The 23,439-nt window shown below is 43.6% G+C and overlaps 1 protein-coding gene across 4 annotated transcripts; it reads left to right on the forward strand.

Moving 5' to 3' along the window:
• Positions 1–3,904: 3,904 nt before the first annotated feature.
• Positions 3,905–22,118, forward strand: LOC147021009 (uncharacterized). Of its 4 annotated transcripts, none has more exons than XM_085893603.1 (4): positions 3,905–7,999; positions 11,826–11,871; positions 12,073–12,258; positions 20,197–22,118. In XM_085893603.1, the coding sequence occupies exons 2-4, from the start codon at positions 11,838–11,840 to the stop codon at positions 21,204–21,206; spliced, it is 1,230 nt and encodes a 409-aa protein (XP_085749729.1). In that variant the 5' UTR covers positions 3,905–7,999; positions 11,826–11,837; the 3' UTR covers positions 21,207–22,118. The 4 variants fall into 4 exon arrangements, with proteins under 4 accessions (XP_085749729.1, XP_085749726.1, XP_085749728.1 ...); XM_085893602.1 differs by lacking the exon at positions 3,905–7,999 and adding an exon at positions 10,356–11,541; XM_085893600.1 differs by having other exon boundaries at positions 11,826–12,258.
• Positions 22,119–23,439: the final 1,321 nt, after the last annotated feature.

Here is a 23,439-nt window from a genome sequence, read left to right on the forward strand (position 1 = left end):
GGGGGGGCAATGCCGGGAAGAGCTAGGGAGCGTTTATAGGCAGCAGGTAGGCTCGGAGACATCCTCAGGGCCCGGGGGTGCCGTAGTTAGAGTTCGGCAAATGGGAATCCCTGCCAAGTGATCCACGCTGCCCAGCCATGAAATTGTGCAATGGCACGAGTGAAAATTTGCGGGCAAGGCCCAAATTTAGAATGGACACCAGCACAGGCAACGGGAATCATGGTTTTTAGAACCAATAGTTTAAAGTGACAGGCGTTTTGGAAAAAGCCCCGGGGTAGTTTAAAGTAAATAAGTGCTAGAATAGTTGGGAAATGTACCCCTTCGCACCATCCATTCCTTCGCTCTCCATCGGCCACTGGACCCACCTTGGTAAGATGGCTGAATTATGTGGGAGGTTATTCTGAGGCTTTGTTGGGCCTCGAGACAGGATGCTCGTCTCTCCCTTTGTCCCCTCAGAAGGGATTTTAGGGGCTTGGAGTAGGCGAGGTGGACAGGATAGGTTAGCCGGACAAAGACAGAAAGGGGGTTCGGGAGACGGAATTACAAATACATTAATAAAGAAAAATAAAAAAAAGGAAGGGGCTAAATTTGGTTGTTTTGCTGTTGCAAATTAAGGGAGTGGGTGTGGACAAAGACAGGTAAAGGCGATAGGTTGCGGAGAGACCATAGGCTAGGTCCGAGCCCGCTTTCGGAGCGGCCGGCACCACCGCACTCCCTCCACACAACCTCATGGAACGAGACCAGAGGCCGGCCAGCTTCATGAGCTGGACTGTTGTGCTGTATCTTCTGGTCCGCATTTGCCATGCATTCACTTGCCTGCCTTTGCCTTGACCCCATGTCTGCTCACCCTTGTTGCATGACCTTCCCCTGTCACCAACCATCCATGTGCGCCAGGACCATCCATCGTCAGGTGTTTTCCACTGACTACCCTGCAGGCAGCCGCACCATCCATCATTTGTGTTTTTGCATCCAGCCCATTCTCCATTCAAATGAGCCAGGGAATGCAATGAGCAGCCCGGCGAATTCCTCCTTGAATAAAGGCCACTTCAAATGGCCTGTGGGATGGCATATTGCCTGCCGTGTTAGGGTGAGTTGCCTCCAGCAGCCAGGAATGAAAAAGAAGGTTCAATGAAACAGAAAGAGGGACCTTTTGAGCAGCCCCTGAAGATGTCTGACCTTCAAGCTGCTGTGCACTCACCCACACAAACTGTTGACTTTGCTGTGCCTCTTTTCCCATGGATAACAGGTCCTGGGCCATGGTTAGTGTTAATAGTTGAAGATGTAAATAATTTTTGCAACCTACCTGTGTGTCTGTCCACGCCGGCAATTCAGTAAAGTTGTCCGTGTGAGTCTGATAGTTTAGGTACGCAGCGCACTCGGTAATTTCTTTTTGGGACATGTATACAAATGTCGCACTCGGGGATCCGTAGGTAAAATGTACTCGAGGAGAAACCTGCACCTGCATGGCACACAAAAATTTGTGACTCGGAACGAGTCTTTAAAAATCGGGGGTGGGGGGGGGTAGTGTTACGGATTTGGAAACCATCTGCACACAACAGCCAGAGTCCCCGCAGTTCAGTTATTTCTTTAAGTACTGTATATATGTGTTTAGTTAGAATCCATCCCCTGTGTCTAACGTGAATTACATGTGTGCTGCGAGTTATTTTGTCGTTAGTTTTTTTTTTATATTCCCCAACAACAACATCCTGCTTCGTTCCACCACCCAACCAAACCTTCGCGCACTGACTCCATTATCCACTTATTTTTGGCTGAAGGCGTGGGCGGAGCCTCCATTGTCTCAGATCGAGGCTCTGCTTTGAAGAAGGGCAGGGAGTGTTTCCTCCAGCCAATGGACGAAGAGCGAGCAAAGCCGAGGCGCTCCAGCCAATGGGAAGCCAGAAAGCCAGAAACAACTACAGAGCCTCTTCGGGGAGGCGGGGGGGGCGGCCCACCGACACGCCCCCCGTCCAATGGGAGGGAGAGTTACCTCAGGACGGATCCCTCCCACCTCGCAGGAGGGGTTGAATAATTGTCGGTGCGATCCGTCTCGTCTGGTCTGCTGGCCTTCTTCCATCTTGGTGTTGGCTGGCTTCTTCCGCTTCGTCTTGGTTGCTTGGTGCGAGGTTGTCTGTGTGGGTTCGAATCCCACCGTGGTGGTTGGAGCGTTCGATTTTCCCAAGCCCTTCCACAAGAATCCTGAGCTCCACAAGGGCAGGTCGGCAAGCCGTGCGAACGTGGCCAGGTACCAGCAGAACTCTGACCCTCCAGTTCGCTTATCCTCCTGGGCTGGGGCTCCGAATGAAGACCGGCCAGCTCCATTTTCTTTTTGTGTGTGTGTGGCGCCAGTCTGTTCAGTAGAAATTGTATAAGTGTTGATTGCTCATTGTTCATTGCATTTTTCTTCATGATAACTTTGCTCTATGTCTCCCTCCCTTGTAAATAAATATCTCTTAAATGTTCCAGTTTGTTGCCTGTCGTTTCTATCATTGACCCAGCATGGTTCAGGCTTGAGAATTAGTGAGGCCGTTTGTGCCGTAAGTTGTCATTGGGACCGGTGCGGCTCTCGTAATTCCCGCTCGGTTACGCCGGACCCGAGTCGGTCAATGCGATTCCGTTCGGACAGAGTCGGCCGAGGGTGTGGTTTCCCCGGTAGTTGAATGACGTGGGTGCTTAGGTATATTGGAATTGGACAATTAACCCTACCCCACGCCTTGAAAATATTGGCGTCCACGGTCCGCTAAGGGGCCCGTGACCTTTGGAGTTATCTGCATGGCACACTTTCAATTTTTTTTTCATGTACACTTTCATGGTTATACTTTCAAGGGTTACGACTTTCAATTCCGGGTATCGGTGGGGACGGCCCTACTGCTCCGTCTGGCGGCCGTTATCACCACCGAAACCCGGCACAGCAACAGTATAACCAGGTGGAAAGTTACACTACATTATCAATTATAATATGTGATTAATCACATTAATTCATTCTCTGCAAATGTTTCTGGTGCTGCAGGTTTTCTGGATTCATCACTTCATCAATTTACACCTTTGTTTATAAAACCCTTGGCTCAACACAGTGTTTGGTTGGCCTGTTGGTGTTTTCATCTGAACCTCATGATGCAGTGAATTGAAGTTTAAATCCAATGTACCCAATGTTTGTTAATTAAATGCTGATGACCTTGAAATTAATGTGCAGTAAATGTACACTGACATGTACTGATGTAGTTGGCTGAAAGCTCATCTCAGGAAATTTCAATGAATAAATAAAATGTTTTTTTTTTTTTGCTTGAGTAAGAATCTTTGGATCACTCACTCCGGCATGTGGGAGTGAAAAAGGAATTTATTTTAAAACCAAAACCATGTTTTTACAGGTACATGAGAAAAGCAATGTTTATTTTCCCTTGTTGTTGAAGTTATATCTCAAAAGGAACGTGTCAGTTTGTGGAGTCCAGCAATATCATGTGGATTGTACTTTGGAGCAGGTCATTCGAGTGAACTAACCATGTGGATTGTACTTTGGACAGGTCACTCGAGTGAACGAACCATTTGGATTGTACTTTGGACCAGGTCACTCGAGTGAACTAACCATGTGGATTGTACTTTGGACCAGGTCACTCGAGTGAACCAACCATGTGGATTGTACTTTGGACCAGGTCACTCGAGTGAACAAATCATGTGGATTGTACTTTGGACTAGGTCACTCAAGTGAACTAATCATGTGCTGCAGCTATTGATGTTCGGATTGTCAATTTGTGTTTCAATGCGGGAGAATAATTTATTTTTATGGTTTTGTATTACAGCCGATTGCTGCTGGTTGCATCATTGCTGGAAGTGCGGCTGTGCCGGTGATGCACGACCCCTTGTTTCCAGGAAGCTGGTCCTTGTTTTGGCGATCTCAGGAGGATGACAGGCTGAATCAACCCACTGGCTAAGTCAAAATAGGGTTTGACCGAGGACAAATTGGAATAGAGATCAGACCTGTGGTAATATGTTATGACAAACATGGTAAATAACATATAAAAAATCTAATGCAAAATATTTGGTGGAACATCATTTTTGGGGGGTCCCTTGAAATTGGTAATTAAGGACCTGGCAAAATTAGGTTGCATGGAATAGTGACCTCAAATATGATTACAGCTGGATTGACTTTGCTTCTTATGATACTCTGATAATGTCCCTTTACAGTCTTATTGAATAAGAATGACTGAAACAGCAGCCTGTGGCTAAGGGAGCCCAAACCCCCCTCCACGGTCCCTGATACAGGGTTACCAAGACTAGATTTGTTTCACATTCGTTCAATAATCACTTCAATTACCAAAGAGCTCATAGGGAATCATATTAACATCCAGAGTTCATCAACTGTGGGGAGATGCCGCCCCTCGTCTGAAAAAATATTACCAAATTTGGGACTCTTCCACTGTAAGTTGATGATGACAAAATGCAGTTCACGTCAAATTGTATGTGTCATCCTCTGCATTGTCATCGGAGTTCTCGGTTTTCATATTCTCACAGATGCCTCTGCATTCACTGCAAGCCGGTGTGCATTCCAGATCAAGTCCTCTGCATCCACAACGTTTTCCGCACCCTGTCTTGCATTTGCATCTTCTGACCTCTAACAGTGCTTTGGGTGCCACATCCAAATCTGCCATTAGAGGAAGCATCTTCCCTTCAATAACTTTCCAGCCCCAGTCCTCTGCCTGCAAGTTCATGCCCTTCCACTCCTGCACTTGGTGATAGACGTGGAAACTGTGGTACTTCATTGCTCCTGAACTTGGTGCCAATACCTTTGGGTGCACCACCTTTTTGCTCGTCGTGACTAGTTCTTGGAATCTGTGGTATCTTCGCAAATCTAGACTGTCATTGGACTTTGTCTTGTATAAACAAAGCATAGCTTTCTGTCCTGCCTGAATTATCTCCTTCTTACTGGATGCAGAATTAGTAAAAACCACAGCCTGCTCTTGAAAGCATTCATTGTTGTGTTGTAAGTTTGAAGCCACACCCTTCCCAAAACCAAACACTCGTGAAGTAGTGTCACACCCGAGCATACCATGCACGAATAGAATATTCTCACAGACAGTCTCGCCAAGGTGCTCACGTACACATCTGATGTTCAGAAATTTTTCAGTCTGTCCCTGTTTTAGCTCAGGTCTCCAGAAGACATCATGGCCCAAGTTCTTTGCATGGTAACAGAGGAGTACCAGAAGATCTGTGTCATCTCCAATGAGAACCACCTCACGCTGAGCAGCAACTTGTATTGCTGTCTGCACGATAAGCAAGTCAGCGTCACCTCTGGCGTGATGAACTTCACAACCTGCTGCTTCTAGGGAGTTACTCAAAAAGTGAAGAAATCGCTGCTTATTTGCATTATTTGATAGAAATTATTCTTTTTTGAGTTGGAGGGTCATCTTGGGTTGAAAGTGAACTGTTCGGCCTTGGCGCTTTCCAATTCGTCTCTGATGAGTGCCATCTTTGGTCGATGGCCCGCTAGTGTAGCCATCAAAGACAACAACTGCCTCTCTATAATGCTTCCTCACATAGGTCACGTATCTGTCCAAAATTGACTGAAAGGCTTCTCCGATTTGCCATGGGATCCAGTGAAGTAAAGCACCACCATCAAGAATATACTGGCAGTTCAGAGGTACAGAATGTTACTCCCCCTGTGGTAGGGTAGCCCAAATAGCTTTCGCCAAGAGATGGTTTGTTTGCTTTCAATAGCACATATTTAGTCTCAAACAAAGCAGGTGGAAATGAGCATAGATCATATTGAAAGGCATACTTTAGATTTTCAGCCTGTGTTCCTGCAATTACCAGTCTCTGAAAGAGCAGTTGTGGATCAATGTTTACTTTCTCTCCATTTATTCTGATTGTAGACTTCGAACTCAGGAGTGATCACTTGATTTTTTTTCTCCGGAAGACATATTGCTGAACATGTTGCCCCTCCATTTCATTCAGAATTTTCTGCCCAACTTGCTCTGCTTGTTCCACATTGACATCATCCCTGGTTGCGACACCAGTTACAATATTGTGCAATGTGGGGCTGTCTTCAAATGGATTTCTTTCAGCGAGGATGGAAATGAGTTTATTGGTATCATCCATAGCTCTCATTTGCCGAGCTTTTGACAAGTCCTTATGTTGCTCACTCGTTGAATAGGTGACTGAGGTTAGTTGCTGCATGGCATTGTTCACCTCGGCACAAACAGGTCTGGACAGGCACCATACCAGTCGTTGTGTTTCAGTCATGCCCCGTCCTCTTGTCAAACCACCAGTTGTTTTTAGGCTTCTCATTAGAACCTGTTCTATCACAAGATCAGGTGACAGCCCTGCCCAAAAGCGATCCGACCTTCCTACAACGTGAAAGTCATCCATAAACTTTGAATACACGAATGGGTTACTGTCCTGCAGCTTTGTCATATTCTGAAGGTACAGGTAATCTGACTTGGTATACAAGTTGTGCCCTGAGGCAGCAAAGTAGGGAAGCATGTCTTGGAGAATCTGTAGATGTAGCTTCCAATCACCCGTGCGTTCTGATCGTATGAAGTCCCGTACTATGTCTACACATTTCATATACATACACCAAAGTTTCCCAGTTCTGTGTTCAATTGCATTCAATGCACTTGAGACCTTTTCTCTGATAATTCACAAAATGCTTGATAATTCTATCTTTAGTCCAGTCAACAGGAACCACTTAAGATTAATGAATGCTCCCTCGTTCTGAATTAAAACAATGCGCCTTTCAGCATGGTCTGCTGGATGTTTTGCATGCAATTAATTTGGAGTTAATGATTACATCTCGTCTGAACTCTTGCTTCAAGAGATTCTTTATCTTAAATTTTACTTACCTTTCATCTTATTTATTCATTCTTATTTAAAAATAGGCAAAATATGCTGATTTGGTGATATTGAAAAGGCATGTTTCTTCAAGTTGAAAGGTGCTGCTATTTATTGATAGATATTAGCAGGGAGTACTCAATAATTCTGAAACCCTGAACTCTCAGAAAACACTAAGAAACAAATCATAATGAGAGTCAGGTCTGAAAGAAACAAACCAGATACGAAAATGGCTGTATTAACCTGTTATCTTTAGCTTCCGAGATATGAGGATTCAGCATTGAAATGATGAAATAAATCAGAACTGTTTTCATATTTTAGCCCTAATAATCATGGGTACCACCAGCAAATGTGCAGTGACACGAAACAGGCTGAAATAGAGGATTTGGTTTTTGATCAAACTACAGAATTATAAACCTGTTTACCTTTGGAGAGCTGAATTGACATTTGGGGGTGGGGACCCCCCTGGGAATAAGATAAGGAACACACTAAACTGTTCAGTCATGTGTTTATTTGAAAGATTCGGCACAAAAACATGGGTAAACACACCAAGATTGTGGATGCAGCTTAATTACTCACAAAGTTATAATTTCTTCATTTTCGCCCGTGCAACAGTTGCTTATGGATGACAATTTTCAATCATTAAATACAATATGTTCCACCAAAAATATTTTATTAGATTTTTAGTATGTCATGCAGCAGAGCTTTTCTCAACAAATAAAAGTGGTTTCATTTCTGTTCCAATTAGTCCGAGGTTACACCCACTTTTGGGCGAGATTGACTGTCTCACACGTGATGTGAGGTGACAGGACAACGGGGGCTCCATCTCAACACGTGGTGTTGTGTATCGACCGGAAGTGAGAGGGAGCGATGAGGAAGAAGACGGGGTCAGAGGTCAGGAGGTGTATAGTGAAAACCTTGCAACGTTCCGATGTCGGTTTAATAAAAACGTTGGAGAATATTGAATTCCTCATTCTTGGAGTATTTTATAAAACAACAAAACCGTCAAATACAATGGTGGAGATCAGTGATAACAAGGAGAAAAGTGAACACGAGGAAGAAGAAGAAGAAGAAGAATGAAAGGACGATGAAGAACTTCCGGGTTGTTGTTCCTGTGAACCTCGTACAGAACCTCGAACCGAGATCCTCGTGGTCGGGACGGGACTGATGGGAAGAGGTATTTTGGGAATTCTTATTTAACACTAAAAACGTGAATTTAAATGTAAAATAATTTTATGTTTCTTGACGACGTCGATGAAGGAAAGTTAAAGGAGTTTTTATTGAATGTTTGTTGAGGTGTTTGATTGTTAATTTAATGAGGTGTTTTTCACTCCTTTTGTTTTATTCACCACATTGTGTTATAATCACATGATCACAAAACTTCCTCCTTCGATAATTAAACCTCATTCTTCCTTTTTAACAACAAAACCACCAGAAACATTTTATAATTGACTTTTTTATCCAATTTTATCTCTAAATGAGGAGTAACGAGGGAACCAGGTTCGATTACCGACTTTACCTGTTCCGTGGGATTTTTAACGTTCATAATCTGAATGGAGATGAAAACCCTGATTAATAATCAATAAACTCAAAAATATCGTGTGGGTCTAAAATGTAACATTCCTCGTTAACCTTCCACCGACATTCCATCTCGGTGAAATTGGATTCCACAGGGAAATTATTCAGGAATTCGAGAACTCGGAGGGAAAGTGCGACCACCCCCACACCCCACCTCCACCCCCTCCGCCCCTAAGCCCCCGCCCCCTCCCCCCACCTGTATCGCTCTGCACTTGCCGCCCTGCCCCCATCAGGTCTCCCCTGCCACCCCATCAGGAACCTATACATCTCCCATCTATGCACAAATCCCTTCAGTGCGATGTCTGGAATGTGTTTGTGAGATGACGGTGTCGGACTTGTTGAACCAGGGAAAGTGTAAATTCATGATGTATTTGTGAGAAAGTTCAAGTAAATGTAAATTGAGATATTTGTTTGTTCTTCTCTCCACACGTGGGTTTCAGAAGGTGGAACGGAGCCCTCCAGGTGTGTGTTTAATATGTGTCATCACTTCAATATATGTGTTTATATTCACGACTTTGCTGGATATGTATGTATGGATGGAATATTGTCGAGGCAAAACACACTACACACAACAAGAAGAGAGGGAAGGACAAAATGGTGGGGAACAAACACATCAGGAGATCTGTGGAACGCAGAGGGAAAGAACATCTGGTATACAAGATTCACAGGACAGGGACTTTCAGGAAGGAAAGTAGCGAATTTGATGGAGGTGGGTTTGGGGTGGATTAATGAGGGTAAAAAAAATCGTGGTTTTGGATGGGGGAAGATGAGAGGTGGTGTTGAACAGCTGTTTTGAAGACCTGGAGGGAAGAGTGGGATTGAAGAGAGTGTAGGAGTTTATTCCATCATCTGATCGAGCGATCTTGGGCATAGTTTATTCCAAGGGTTGGGGAAAAAGAGGAAGGAAAGAGTGAAGGTGAGCAGTGATTCTTGATTTTGGTAGTTTTTATCAGAATGGTGTTCCTGACAGATCTTGAATGTCTTGAGGAAATAATGCAGTGGTGGGAAAATCACAGACAGAGCCTGGGGGGGGGGGGAGGGTGGGTTGGGGGGTGAGACAAGAAGGGACAGTGGAAACAGAAAGACCACCGATCTGCTTACGGTTGGAGAGTCAATGAGAGGCCCAAAGATTCAGCTTCACCACAGGAGATACCAATGATCCGAAATGCCTTGGTTTCCACAGCATGAAGCTGTGAAAGGTGAGAGGCAGGAGCACCAGCCCAGAGGAGAGAGCAGTACTCCATCAGGCTGTGGCCGAAAGCTTTGTATGTGGTCAGGAGCACTTTTTCTCTCCAAGGAGCCTTTCTGTGTTTCAGGATGGGGCAGACAGACAGCAAGAGCCGATTATCAGAAAGAGATTGTGGGGCCAGGGCCGGATTTTGGGACAGGAGACCTAGGAGACCGCTTGGGGTGCTGGCTTTGTGTGAGCCAGCCAGGAAGATATAACAGGAATTAACAACGAAATTAGCACAGGAGGGAGAAATTCAGATTTGGTCTATCATGTCTGTGTAACGTCAACACCTCGATTCAGATGAAATAAATCCATCAAACGAACGACTCAATTTAATTGGGATATTAGGGAGGGGGATGGGAGAGTGGTGATGAGAGAAGTGGGGCAGGTACAGGGATATCAACAGGGAATGAAGAAAAGAATGATTTGGTGGCCGGGATAAGGGGGGTGGGCGTCGGCTGTTTTAGGGTGAACAAAACGCATCAATCCCACCTATCCCATGACAAGACCCTCACTTCCCCTTCACCACTTCCTACCCTGACGACCCCCTCACCACCGCCTGCTCTCACCACCGCATGTCCACAGCCTGCCCACATGATCCCCTCACCACTGCCTTCCCTCACCACCGACTCCCCACTGCCTTCCCTCACCACCGACTCACCCCTGCCTGCCCTCAGTTCCGACTCACTTCGGGTGGTGGTCGCACTTTCCCTCCAAGTTCTCGAATTCCTGAATAATTTCCCTGTGGAATCCAATTTCACTGAGATGGAATGTCGGTGGAAGTTCACTGCTGCCTGCTCTCACTGTCCCCTCACCAATGCGTGCTGTGACTGCCCGCTCACTGCTGCGTTCCGTGACTGCCCGCTCACCACTGCCTGCCCGAACTGCCTGCTCACCACTACCTGCCCTGACTGCACCCTCACCACTGCTTGCCCTGACTGCCCCCCTCACCACTGCTTGCTCTCACCACAGCATATCCCTTCATGAGACATTCACATGTTGAACAAATGGAAAGGGGGTTCCAAAGACAATTCTTGCGTGGGGCATCATTTCATCTCGGGCCAGCCCTGGGTGGGAGCAGTTGCCTATTTTGAAGTGTTTGAGCTCACACTGAATGAAGGCAAATTCATGAATTAATTCATTGGAAGCATGTGCCACAGTGCATCTCTGCGTCCACTTTCCACTTGTACTCCAGGATCCTCTGTCTGGCCACCCCCCAGCCAAATGCCTGGCCCATCCCCATCACTTAAGGATAGGATATTCCAAACACCCAACCGAAGGGACACCTCAGATTAACCCGAGGAGACTCGTCTGGTGGACGACACCTCACCACCACCACAACACACACTACAGTGAGTTTTGTGGTGGCCAGAGTGCAAATTCTGCCATCAATCTCTTTGGAAAGGTAAGCAACTGCAGGAGGATGTCTGCAGATGCAGTTGGCACCAGATATGGATGGCTGTTGGCTCACAAGGAGCTCCTCTGCCCTTTTGGCAGTTTTTGTATTTCATCCTGCTGAGTGTCCATGAAAGGGAACTGAGAAAGAAGAAAAGGAATAAGAGGTTCTCCCCCACCATGGCTTTTCTGCTTGTTTTGTCCTTGTTTTGTGTAGTTATGGTGTTACTGTTGATGCATTTCCTTTTTGTCTTTGGACATTGATTAATTATATGCTTTTTGATGAAACGATAATGAGGGTGGGAGTAGTGGGGTTGCACTTTCATTTTTTTGTTATTTCATTTTGTTTTTGTGGTGGCTGCTGGTTGCATCATTGCTGCGAGTGTGGCTGTGCCGCAGATGCAGTGTCCCCTGTATTTTCAAGAAGAAATTTGGAATTTGGCCAGCATGCCTGAAAGCTCGCCTCATCTTCGAGAAAGACTCCATGGGATCTTTAATGCCCACCAACTCACGCGGTGAGAGGGGATGCCCAGTTGAACGTTCATCTGGCTGGACGGCACAGGCATTGATCCCTTTCCCTCTCTGTCAAACACCACGGTGACAGTTTATTGCCAGGCTGGGATTCAAACCCAAGCGAGACAACTCGGGGTCAGTGTGTCGACCTCAAGTTCAATCTGCCAGCACACATGGGGTGAACAAACTGACTGCAAAACCCTGAATTGATTGGATAAGATACAGAGTGAAGAAAACGATATGTATAACCTTTCCTTTGTTAACATGAGCATTGTGTCCCTGGCAGGTCATCGGTGAAATGGACAACTTCTTGGAATGGCTCCAATCACAAGGTCTGAGAGCAGAAACAGCCCAAGCAGTGATCAATATACTTGGAATTGAGAATGGGAAGGTTCTTCGAGTTTGTACAGACTCTGATGCATTGCGAACAGAGCTCCTCTCTCTCGCCAAAGAGAAGTTTAAGTTTGCAATGTATGCCGACTTCTGTAAATTTGTGGAATCTTTTTTCAAGCCGCAGGTTGTCCACCTTGCAGGCTCTTCTCTGTTGGGAAGTCTATTCATCAACTTGGAGAATGCTATTCGAGAACTTTCCAGTTTCTGCAAAAAGTTTATCGGATTCCAAAATGTGCAGCTGGAAAATATTCCTGGTTTCCGGGGAATCGGTTTCAGTGATGTCTGCAACCTCCATGATCAGGATCATGGATTAACACCCAATTCTGGTATGTCACTATTTTATACACCTGAGCATGTCAAGAAATACCTTGATGTTCGACCATGAATGTGTTTTTTCTTGTAATTTATGGAATCTCTTTTGGAACAATTTTGTGTTGAAAATGTTTAGATTCTCGATCCACAGTGAATTTTTTTTTTGTTTTTCTTAAATTTTTTTTTGTTGTATATATTGTCGAGGCTCATGTGAGAGCGAACACACAACACACAAGATCTGTGGAAGGAAGAGGGATTGGATGGGGAACATGGGGTAAACAAGGACACCACAGGGACTTTCAGAACCCAACACGACAGGGAACTTTCGGGAAGGAAAGCAGGGAATTTGATTGAAGGAGGTGCGTTTGGGGTGGATTATTGGGGGTGGAAAAGATCGTGGTTTTGGATGGGGGAATATGGGAGGTGATGGTGAACAGCTGTTTTGAAGACCTGGAGGGAAGAGTGGGATTGAAGAGAGTGTGGGAGTTTGTTCCAAAGACAGGAAAAAAAAGTGCAATGAAAGAGTGAAGTGAGCAGTGATTGGTGATATTGGTGGTTTTACCACAAGGGCGTTGCTGGCGGACCTGAAGCACCCTGTGAAATACAAGGGGGAGGGGATGGGGGAGGGGTGATATGTCGCAGACAGAGCAAGGGGGGCGAGACCTGAGAGGAGATGGTAGAAGACAGAAAGACAACTGACCTGCCTGCGGTGAGAGAGTGAGAGGCCCAAAGACTCAGCCTCACCACGGGAGATGCCAACGATCCAAAATGCCTTGGTTTCCACAGCGTGAAACCGAGAAAGGTGAGAGACCGGCACACCAGCCCATAGGGGAGAGCAATTCTCCATCAGGCTGCGGATGAAAGCTTTGCATGTGGTCAGGAGCTCAGGTGGGTCTCGGAAGGACTTTACACAATGGGGGGTATGCAGTCGGTGACTGTCTTTGGAGTCCAGTTTGGAAATGTGGTTTTCCCAGGAAACATCATGGCAGATAGTGAGACAAAGAAGCTTGAATGAAAGGGCTTCCTCAAGAGGATTGTTGAGAAAGCGGATTGGCGGGGGTTGGTGGTGGGGGGCAGTGGTTCATACGGTCCTTTCAGAGAGACATCGTGAGAGTGTGAGATTTGTCAGGATTGAAACACATGTTCCACGTGTTGGACCAGTTTGTGATTTTATCCAGATCTGCAGAGAGCGAAGAAGCTGCTGCTTGCCAATCTGAGGGATGACAGATGGAACGGCAGAGTGTGGAGTCATCAGCAAAGAGATAAAAAAAAAGATGCTCCAGAGAGTCGGAGAGATCATTGATGAAAACGAGAAACAGAACGGGGTGCAAAATGCTGCCTTGAGGAACTCCAGCTTGGACAGGAAGAGGGGTTGAGAGAACTTATGAGAGAGGGGATTAACTGATGTCCCCCGTCCCCCTCCCCATTGCCACCCCATTTACTTTCCTCTCAATAGTCTTGAGGAAGTTCAGTTACTTAAAATACGAGGTCTCACTGTCAGCCGTGATCTTTCTTGGGCAAAACACATTTCAAAGTTGACCTCCAAAGCCAACTGCTGACTGCATCCTCCATCATACAAAATCCTCCTTGGCACACCTGAACTCCTATCCATCATCCTTTCTTGAACATGGGCAATGAACAAATATAAATCTTCAGTAAAAATGTATTTGGAATGGCACTCGGTAGAGTGAATACCTCCACCAGACTGAAAAGTTTGTTTTGTGTCCCACTGATAGGCCGGATCTGGATCCGGACCTGAACCAAAATCGAATCGACTTATTCTTGTCACCAAGCCAACTCTTCCACAACCTTTTGAAATATCGTGCTTTGGATCGGTTTTGTCCCCATCTCTCAATGGTGAAGAATCACTTTAGAAATTCTCATATCCAGATCTGGATCTTCACAAAATCTCATCAATTTGTCCTCATCACCCACCAAACCTGTCGATTAAGTTTTGTCTGAATCCATTGATAATAATTTTTTGAGGAATTCTGTTCGCAGTCATACAGACAGACAAACAAACGGGTGAAAAAATAACCTCCGTTCACCGTTCGGTGGTGGAGTCCATTGGGACCATACTCTGTACAGAGCGTTGGTGCTGCCGAAGCAGTCTCCTTGGCTATTGGGCACAATCCTGGACAGGTCGCCACTCTGACGCAGGATACTTGAATGACTCGGTCATCCCAGCAAGCTGGTACTCATTTTGCCGACCTCGGAAGGATGGCAGGCTGAGTCAACCCCCTGGTGAATTAATTCAGCGGGCAACGAGGCTTGAACTCAGGACCCTCGGATCCCAAGGGTGGTGGAGGTATATTTAGAAATACAAATCTTGAACACTTTCTTCAACACAAGTGTAAATTTGACTTTCTTGAACACGTGCCAAAGATGAATCACCCTTTCTTGAACATGTGCCAAAGATGAATCATACTTTGGTGAACACACACCTTTACACACCTTTTCTTGAACACGTCTCGTGATCCAAAAACAATTCCTCAAAGATTACACAAAATGGAAATTCGGGAAACCAAGAGGTGGTTTTGCATTGTACTTCACTGGCCAATTCAAACTCCAGTGGTGCAGCATTTCGCTGCAAACTCCAAACTTGATGACCAAAATCAATCATTAATGACTTGTCACACCTGTGTGAACATTAATGTTAATATTATTATTAAAATTAATTATATTGTATCCACTACTATTATCACTCCTCAGATAGTTGGAAAAATCATCCAACGGCATGACATTTCAAAAGCCAGATCGTATCCCTGCAATGGTCCTGAAGACGTTGTTGCCAGAATTGTCTCCTGTTCTGTGAAACCTGTACAACCTTTGCTTATCAAAGTTTGTTTTCTTATCTTGCTGGAAGTTGGCTTCAGTTGTACCTGCCTTTAAAGGCTCTGGAGAGAAATCTGATCCATGCAAATGTCAGCCGATCAGCTTTCTTCCCAGATGGAGCACAGTATTTTGAATTCCTCATCGGGGAGCAGGTTATCACTTTCTTGGAAGTCCACAATCTCTGAACTGATGTTCAGGATGGGTTCCATCATTTACCATCGACTGGTGATGTTCTTTTCCTCATAACTGAACACTTGAACCAGGCCCCAGACTTGTGCAGCGAGGCCTGACTTGTAGCCCTTGACATCTCCAAGGCTTTTGATAGGTTGTCACAAGAGTCTCATTCAGAAGCTGCAGTCGCATTGTATTCCAGGGCATCTGTGGCAAGAATCTCAGAATTACCACAGATCACCAAATTTTTGTGTGGCATGAGGGTCAATTTTCTGCAGCCCATATCATTCATGCAGGTCCCTCCCAGGTCTGCGTTCAGGCCTTCGATGCTTCTACTTTGCATACATTTACGTGCCACACAACATTTCATCTCTGCTCACCATGTATGCTGATGACTCAACCCGATACAGAACTTATCCTTGCTGCCTGCCTGCTTCATTCCGCCTTCAAGGCAGCATCAATCCAAATTGGGATCTTGAGATTGTTTGTGACTGGGGAAAAGACTGATTCATCAACATTAATCAAAAGAAAACCTACCTAATATCCATGTCCAGGTCAAGATACCCCTCTTTTCACAACCTGGTTATGGACCAAACACCATTACAACAAGAGTGAGAATTGCTTTGCAATACATGTCCCCGACTGTTGTGATATTTCCGAAGCCCAAAACGGGCATAACTCTGTGAAAAATTGATGAAATGACCTGAAACTCGAACTGGTGATGTAACTCATCATCGTATGGCCATGTACCAAGTTTCAGTTGACTATGTTGAAGGACATGGAAAAAAAAACAGGAGGAAAGGTTTTAGGAAGGCTTTGATGGGGTTCGTGTAATGTGGAAGGTTTGAGTTGGTCAGGTTCACGGGAAACATTGAGGTGGTGGGTGTGGAGAGAAACATTGAGAGAGGACAGGGTGAGGAGGGATGTCGAAAGAGGGGACATGAAGTGGAGGAATGTTGATTCCAATTCCTAATTGGACAACGATATTCTTAAGAAGAAGAGGAATATATGACAGTGAAGGTGGGGTATTCTTCATGGAAAACAACCAAAGTGAAGCATTTTTATTCAATGAAGAGTTTGAAGTGGTTTTGAAAATGGGGGAAAAGAATGGAGAACAAAACAGTTCAGGCAGAAGGAAATTCAAGTGGAATGAGATTTCAAAGGACAAACGGTCCTTTTGGAGAGACAAAGTGAGAGTGTGAGATTTATCCGGATTGAAAGACATGTTCCACTTGTTGGATCAGTTTGTGATTTTTACCCAGATCTGCAGTGAGCGATGAAGCTACTGCTTGCCGGTCTGAGGGATGACATATGGTAAGTCAGAGGGTGGAGTCATCAGCCAAGAGATAAAGAGGATTTTACAGAGAGTTGAGAGGTCGTTGGTGAAAACCAGAAATAGAACAGGAGTGCAGCATAAATGGGTTTCCAAGGCATCCATTCAATTGAATGGGGAAAAAGGGAAATCTCTGAATCAAGCCCCAAAAGCCCAAAGCAGAAACTGATTTCCTCCCTTTCCCTCTCCCATGCAAATGAATGAGGAAACCTTTCGAACTCAAGCCCCAAAAGCCCAAAACAGGAGACTGGTTTCCTCCCTCTCCCATACAAGCTTATGTTAAAACCTTTCCGTCTGAAGCCTGAAAAGCCCAAAATAGGAGACTGATCTCTGCCCCATTGAGCCAATATTAAACTGAGACTTGCTGATCAAAACACTTTTTTCCTTTCATATTTTTCATTCCATTCAAAGAGTGAACCAATGAATATTTGTTCATGTTCTACTTTTAGTAATAACTTCATTTTCCGATTGCATTCTTCACCATCGAGTGTATTCTCAAAGATTATTTTAGAACTTGGTTCTTGGTTTATATATGTTTGTTGAGCAGAAATGAAATGATAAAGTTCTCTTCATGCTCTTGTTTGACCACCTCCTGAGCCACATATCATTTTCAGATTCGAGAAAATTGTTTTTCCATTGTTCAATTGATAAACATCAAAGTTTTCAGTCCATTCAAGGATATTGATTTTTTTTTTCTTGACTTCCTCCAACTTATTTGTCATAAAATTTATCCGCTTATTTGTTTTATCTACTTTTACCCCGGTTATTTCTTCAATACGACTTATTTGATATTTCTCACATTCTTTATGTTTCCCATTTAAATACCAAGGCTGATTACATCTCCACTCTTTGGTTTGGTTATTGTTTGGTTCTGTTTTTTATAAATCAGTAAAAAGACGGCGGTTGCCCGTTAAAATCCCCAACCCAATATCTTAACACATTATAACCATATGGGAGATGATTGATTCCATTCTCTAAAATATATAATTTATCATCAAAAGCTCCTCATGCTTTCTTATTTATCTTTTCTGTATATAATTGATGTTTATACTTCTTCTTGTATTCATTTTCCTGTACTCTTCCTTCTTTGAGGTTAAACAGTTGTAACAATGTTTAAAGTTTATTGTTTCCTTGATTATATTTTTCTTTATTCCCTTTCGCTTCTTATCACATCTTTCAATGTTATTATTATCAAAATACATAAAAGCATAAGACTTTGATCTCAAACACACAAATTCACTCATGACCTTTCCTCCCAACTCATCCTTAAACTTACCAATAACCTTTTTATCTTTAATGAAAACAACATACTATTAGACATAATTACTTGTATCATATGGATATATATATATATACACGAGGTGTGTTCAAAAAGTATTCAACCTTAATTTTTCGTGCGTAAACAAATGAAGGTAGGGAGGCGTGGTTTGGTGCACGTATGTGGGCGATCCTAATTCATATGCGTGAATATTTTCCCGCCTGCAGAAGCTGTCAGTCGCCGACAGACCGCCGATGAGTGAGGAAGTGTTAGTGAGCGCCATCGGATTTTCGTTTTTTACAAAATGACGGAAAAACTTGAACAACGCTACTGCATCAAATTTTGTGTCAAGCTTGGCGATTGCCAAGTGGAAACGATCCGCAAGATTCAACAGGCGTTCGGGAACGAAGCAATGGGCACCACACAGATAAAAGAGTGGTACAACCGCTTCAAAGATGGTTGCACATCAGTGGAAATTGAAGCACGTTCTGGTAGGCCCTCAACATCCCGAAATTAGATCATCATTGACCAAGTGAGAACCCTGCTGGTGCAGGATACTACCAAGAGGTACTGCGCCGCCTTTGTGATGCTGTGCGACGCAAACGGCCGGACCTGTGGGCAGCGGTCAATTGGCAGCTCCATCACGATAACGCACCTGCCCATTCTTCACATTTGATACGGAGTTTCCTGGCCAAACACAACACACCTGTGCTTCGCCAGGCTCCATACTCTCCCGACATGGCTCCGTGACTTCTGGCTTTTCCCCAAGCTGAAAATGCCCCTGAAAGGGACCAGATTTCAGTCCAGAGAAGACATCATGCAGAAATGCAACGGACCAGCTGCGTGCCAGCCCAAAAGAGGCGTTCCAGCGCTGCTTCCGACAGTGGCAGAACCGTTGGGAGAAGTGTGTCGCAGCAAAAGGGGACTACTTTGAAGGAGATTAGTGTAAGTTTGTTGTATCTGGATAAGAGTGTTTTTTTATGAACAAAGGTTGATACTTTTTTGAACACACCTCGTATCAATGTTATCAATCGTATCCTCATATACTGGACATCACTTGTCCTTAATTTCTTGTATAAAACTATCTGTATCCATATATAACAATGGCACATTATCCTTGTACTTTGATTTTAAATTATTATAGTAATAATCATACATTAACAACTTTGACAAGTCAAGAATTGATGTTCCAATATAAATAGGTTTATCCATTTCAATACTCTGTTTTCAAATGAATCGCACAAAAGTTCTCTGAAAACACCTCCGCTCGTTCAAAACTTGGTCTTTGAATTAAATTTGAAGCCTGTTTCCAGGATGTCGTAAGTCTTATGTTTTGTCGATTCCTAACATTTTCCATTGTTTTTCCAAATACAGCATTATTCATTGATTTATAAAAGTCCTTCTCAAAATCTGTTTTTGCTTCTGTTCTGCTTTTTGTATTGAAATCAATGTCCTTCTTTAGCTAATGACTTTGTTGAAATTTCAAAATTCAATGAATTATTCTCACTCTCAACCCAGCAGACGCGCAGCTTCGTTCCTTCGCTCTCATAAACGATGACTGGATTGGGGCATTGTTTCAATTATATCGAACCATCCGTATCGTAAATGGTCATCACTTGGGAAACACTTGCGAAACAGCTGAAACGGATTAAGAAGAATGATATCAAACCTTGAAAAGGCACATACTCAGGTCCCCAGAATCGATTGTGACATCATATCAAAAAAAAAATGTGATTGTGACGACACTCGTGACATCATAGCACCATGTCCTGTCATTGGTTGATAAATAAATTGCCATAACTTGGGAAGCACTTGAGAAACAGATGAAACGGATGAAGAAGATTGATATCAAACCTTGAAAAGGCACATACTCAGGTCCCCAGCGTCAATTGTGACATCATATCGAAAAAGAAAAAATAAACTTGTTTTTTTTAATTGTGACGACACTGGTGACATCATAGCACTGTGTCCTGCCATTGGTTGGCAAATAAATGGCCGGAACATGGGAACCGCTTGTCCGATTCATATCAAACCTTGAAAAGGCACATCCGTGGGTCCCCAGCAATATTCATGGCAAGTTTCAATCAGATCGGACCAGTGGTTGTCGAGAAATGGCAGTCGAAGACAGACAGACACACAGAGATTGCTGGAATTATAGATAGATGCTTCTGTAAAGGAAGATTCAGATGTTCATTTGACAAAATGACAGTCCTGTCTGTTCTACAACAGATGAGCAGAAACAAATAAAATTAACCTTCACCCTTTTGAATTCAGGGTTCATAAAATTGTCGAAATTGTTAAATATTTTGAGTTTTGAGTTTCTCTGAAATAACTTCTTGTTGTTTGTTTTTGTAGAACAATCAAGAAGTCCAGTCGGGCAGATACGGTCCAGGAGCAGCTTGACGGTGAAGACGTCTATTTTGAAGAACCAATCCCAAGAACAAGATTCAAAATACAAGTGTGCATCTGTTGAAAACCGCACAAAGTTAAATATTGCATTAAATAAACACAAAAAGGTTATCGAAAGGCGATTGTGTTATGAGTGCAAGATATGCAGTGCAGATTTTACTTCAACAAACATCAAAACTCACATGAGGACCCACAGAGGAGAACGCTCACACAAATGCTCTGTCAATGACAAAGGTTTGTCTCAAAAAAACATGTTGAACAGGCGTATGAGGATCCATACAGAAGAGCGTCCTCACAAATGCTCTGTCTGTGATAAAGGTTTCTCTCAAAAAGGCCATTTGAAAATACATATGAGGATCCATACAGGAGAGCGTCCTTACAAATGCTCCATTTGTGATAAAAGTTTCACTTGTAAACGCCATTTGAATGAGCACATGAGGATCCATACAGGAGAGCGTCCTCACAAATGTTCTGTCTGTGATAAAGGTTTCTCTAAAAAAGGCCATTTGAAAATACATACGAGGATCCATACAGGAGAGCGTCCTCACAAATGCTCCATTTGTGATAAAGGTTTCACTCGTCAAGGCCATTTGAATGAGCACATGAGGATCCATACAGGAGAGCGTCCTTACAAATGCTCTGTCTGTGATAAAGGTTTCTCTCAAAAATGCGATTTCAAAATACATACGAGGATCCACACAGGAGAGCGTCCTCACAAATGCTCCATTTGTGATCGAGGTTTCACTCGTCAAGGCCATTTGAATCGGCACATGAGGATCCATACAGGAGAGCGTCCTCACAAATGCTCCATTTGTGATAAAAGTTTCTCTCATCAAGACAATGTTAATCAGCACATGAGGATCCATACAGGAGAGAGGACAAAAACTGCACACAAAAAGAAAAGACAAAAATACACGAACGAGAAAACGAAGTTTTCTTTCAATACATCGGAATAAAAGAAGCCCCAGGCACAACACAAAAAATGTGTAAAATAATCTGCAAAGAGTACCAACGCAGAATAAGACTAATTTTGAAGTCTTCCCTCTCTCCAATGAACAAAACGAAAGCTAGAAACCAACTCGCAGAGCCGGTATTCCAATATGGCTGTGCAATTATAAACTGGCCACAATTGGAGATCAACAATTTCGACACCAAAACAAGGAAACTTCTAACGATTCAAAAGATGTTCGACAAAAACCAATACATACCGTGGTTGTATTTACCGAGACGGGAATGAGGAAGTTGTGTGATGGAGCGTAACCAAGTGCACAGAACATCATGCGTCAGACTGGCAGAGTGTGTGAAAAGTTTGACAGACTATCGCACGAGATTTGTAAATGACCAAGAAAACAACAAACCAGAAAAGGGATCCTTATTCCATTTTGCAACAAACTTGAAAAAACAGGTGTAAATGATGGATAATACACAAGAAAAACGAAATAGAAACAAACACAACCCCAATGATTGCAAAGAAAAAGTAAAAAAAGAAATATCAGCAGATATACTCTGACAAATGAGAGTGATAAAAGAGCAGGAAGATTTAAAACAGAGCTTGACAGGACAGGGATTGACAAGGAAGGCTCACTGGAATGGCAAAGAGGTGTAATGAATTGGGATGGAGAACGAGTCATCATAAATGCTCAAGATCAAGAACACCACACTGATGCCTTTAAGAAAATGTGGGGAAGTATGGACATCACAAACAAAGCATTGCATCCGGACATCGTGCTCAAACACAAAAAGGAAAAGTCAGCATTTTTCTTTGAGGTTTCAGTTCCCAATGACTTTGGACGACATGCCACAGAAATCAGGAAAATGACAAAATACCAGGTTCTGAAAAATGAGGTCAAGAGGACCTCAAAAATGAAGTAAGCTGAAATTATACCAGTGATAGTCGGAGGGAAAATTATACCAGTGAGAGGAATGATTAAGAAAACCCTGACTGAGTATTGAATATCACTGGGAATATCATTCCAAACAAACTTTAAGTGGAGGCTGTCAGAGGTTCAGTGAAGCTTTTGAAAAGAGTCCTTGGAACGAGGCAAGAGAAGGACATTTCACAGTTTTGTTTGTGAATCATGATCCTTTACCAAAAAGGAGGTGGAGATTTTGAGTTCTGGGAGAACTTCCTCCCACCTTTTGAAATTCAAAGTCGATAACAACCAATGAGAGCCGAAAAAAACCTCAAACAAACAAACAAACAAACAAACAATGTAAATGAAAGAAGAAAAGTCCAGCAGTTTGAAAATTTACTCAAATGTCAATCATATCAATCAATCATAAATTTACTCATAAATAGAAGCAGACTGTTGCAGTCCCTCCACTCCAGAAAATGATGAACTACTTTTGGAAAGGGATTGATGAAAACTGAAAAGAACACAACAAGAAGGTGGAACAGGTCCAACACTTGGAAAAGAGAAGCAACACCGAGAGGATATTTATCAAGTGATAATTGCCAAACAGAAAATTATGGAACACTCACCAAGATTCCAAAATTCAAAACCCTGGTCTGGAGAGCATCCCACATTTCTGGTGCTCTTCACAATCACTACATTTAAGCATTGGATGAGCTATCCCAAGGAGTAAAGGCAACGGATGAGTGGTCGTCCAATCCTGATCTTCCCTTCCGAGTTTTCAACATGGAAAACACCATTTTAAGTCCTCTCATCCTGACCCACTGTCTTTTGATCTTCACTCATTCACGATGTCTTTTGCACCTGAGAAGGAGGAGAATATTCTTTCAATACTCGAATTTTTTGTGTGCATGGAGAAAGAACTCGGACACCAAACAGATCACAAAACAACATAACAAAGGGAACAGCAGTGGAAAAGGGAAACGTCATCAGCAGGGTGGAGGGGAAAAATAGACGGAGACTGACATAAGGTTTATTGCTAACGATGAGGGGTAAGGGACAACGTAAGGGGGGACAAGTTGGACGCATTAGCAAAATGTTGGAAGTGGTGGGGATTGTTTACCGGGTGGAGAAAATATCATGTTTTTGGATGTGTGATGACTTGAGATGGTGGTGAACAGGTGTCATCAGACCTGGAGGGAAGAATCAGATTGAAGACAGTGTGGAAAAAAGGAACACTTGAGTGGAGGTAAGCAGTGGTTCTGGATTTTAGCAGTTTCACTCTGAAGGGGTTGCTGGAAGACTGTGTGCGTCCTGCACATACCTCGGAGAGGGT

The sequence above is a fragment of the Eptatretus burgeri genome, chromosome 8 (genome assembly GCF_056783735.1).
Source record: "Eptatretus burgeri isolate ZD-2024b chromosome 8, Ebu_testis_v1, whole genome shotgun sequence".
Taxonomy (NCBI): Eukaryota; Metazoa; Chordata; class Myxini; order Myxiniformes; family Myxinidae; genus Eptatretus; species Eptatretus burgeri.

What these genes read in the sequence shown, in the direction of transcription:
- LOC147021009 (XM_085893600.1), top strand. Translation starts at nt 11,838, where the DNA reads ATGGACAACTTCTTGGAATGGCTCCAATCACAAGGTCTGAGAGCAGAA. An exon ending in TGGATTAACACCCAATTCTG is followed by an intron (nt 12,259 to 20,196) that starts GTATGTCACTAT and finishes TTGTTTTTGTAG; the next exon opens with AACAATCAAGAAGTCCAGTC.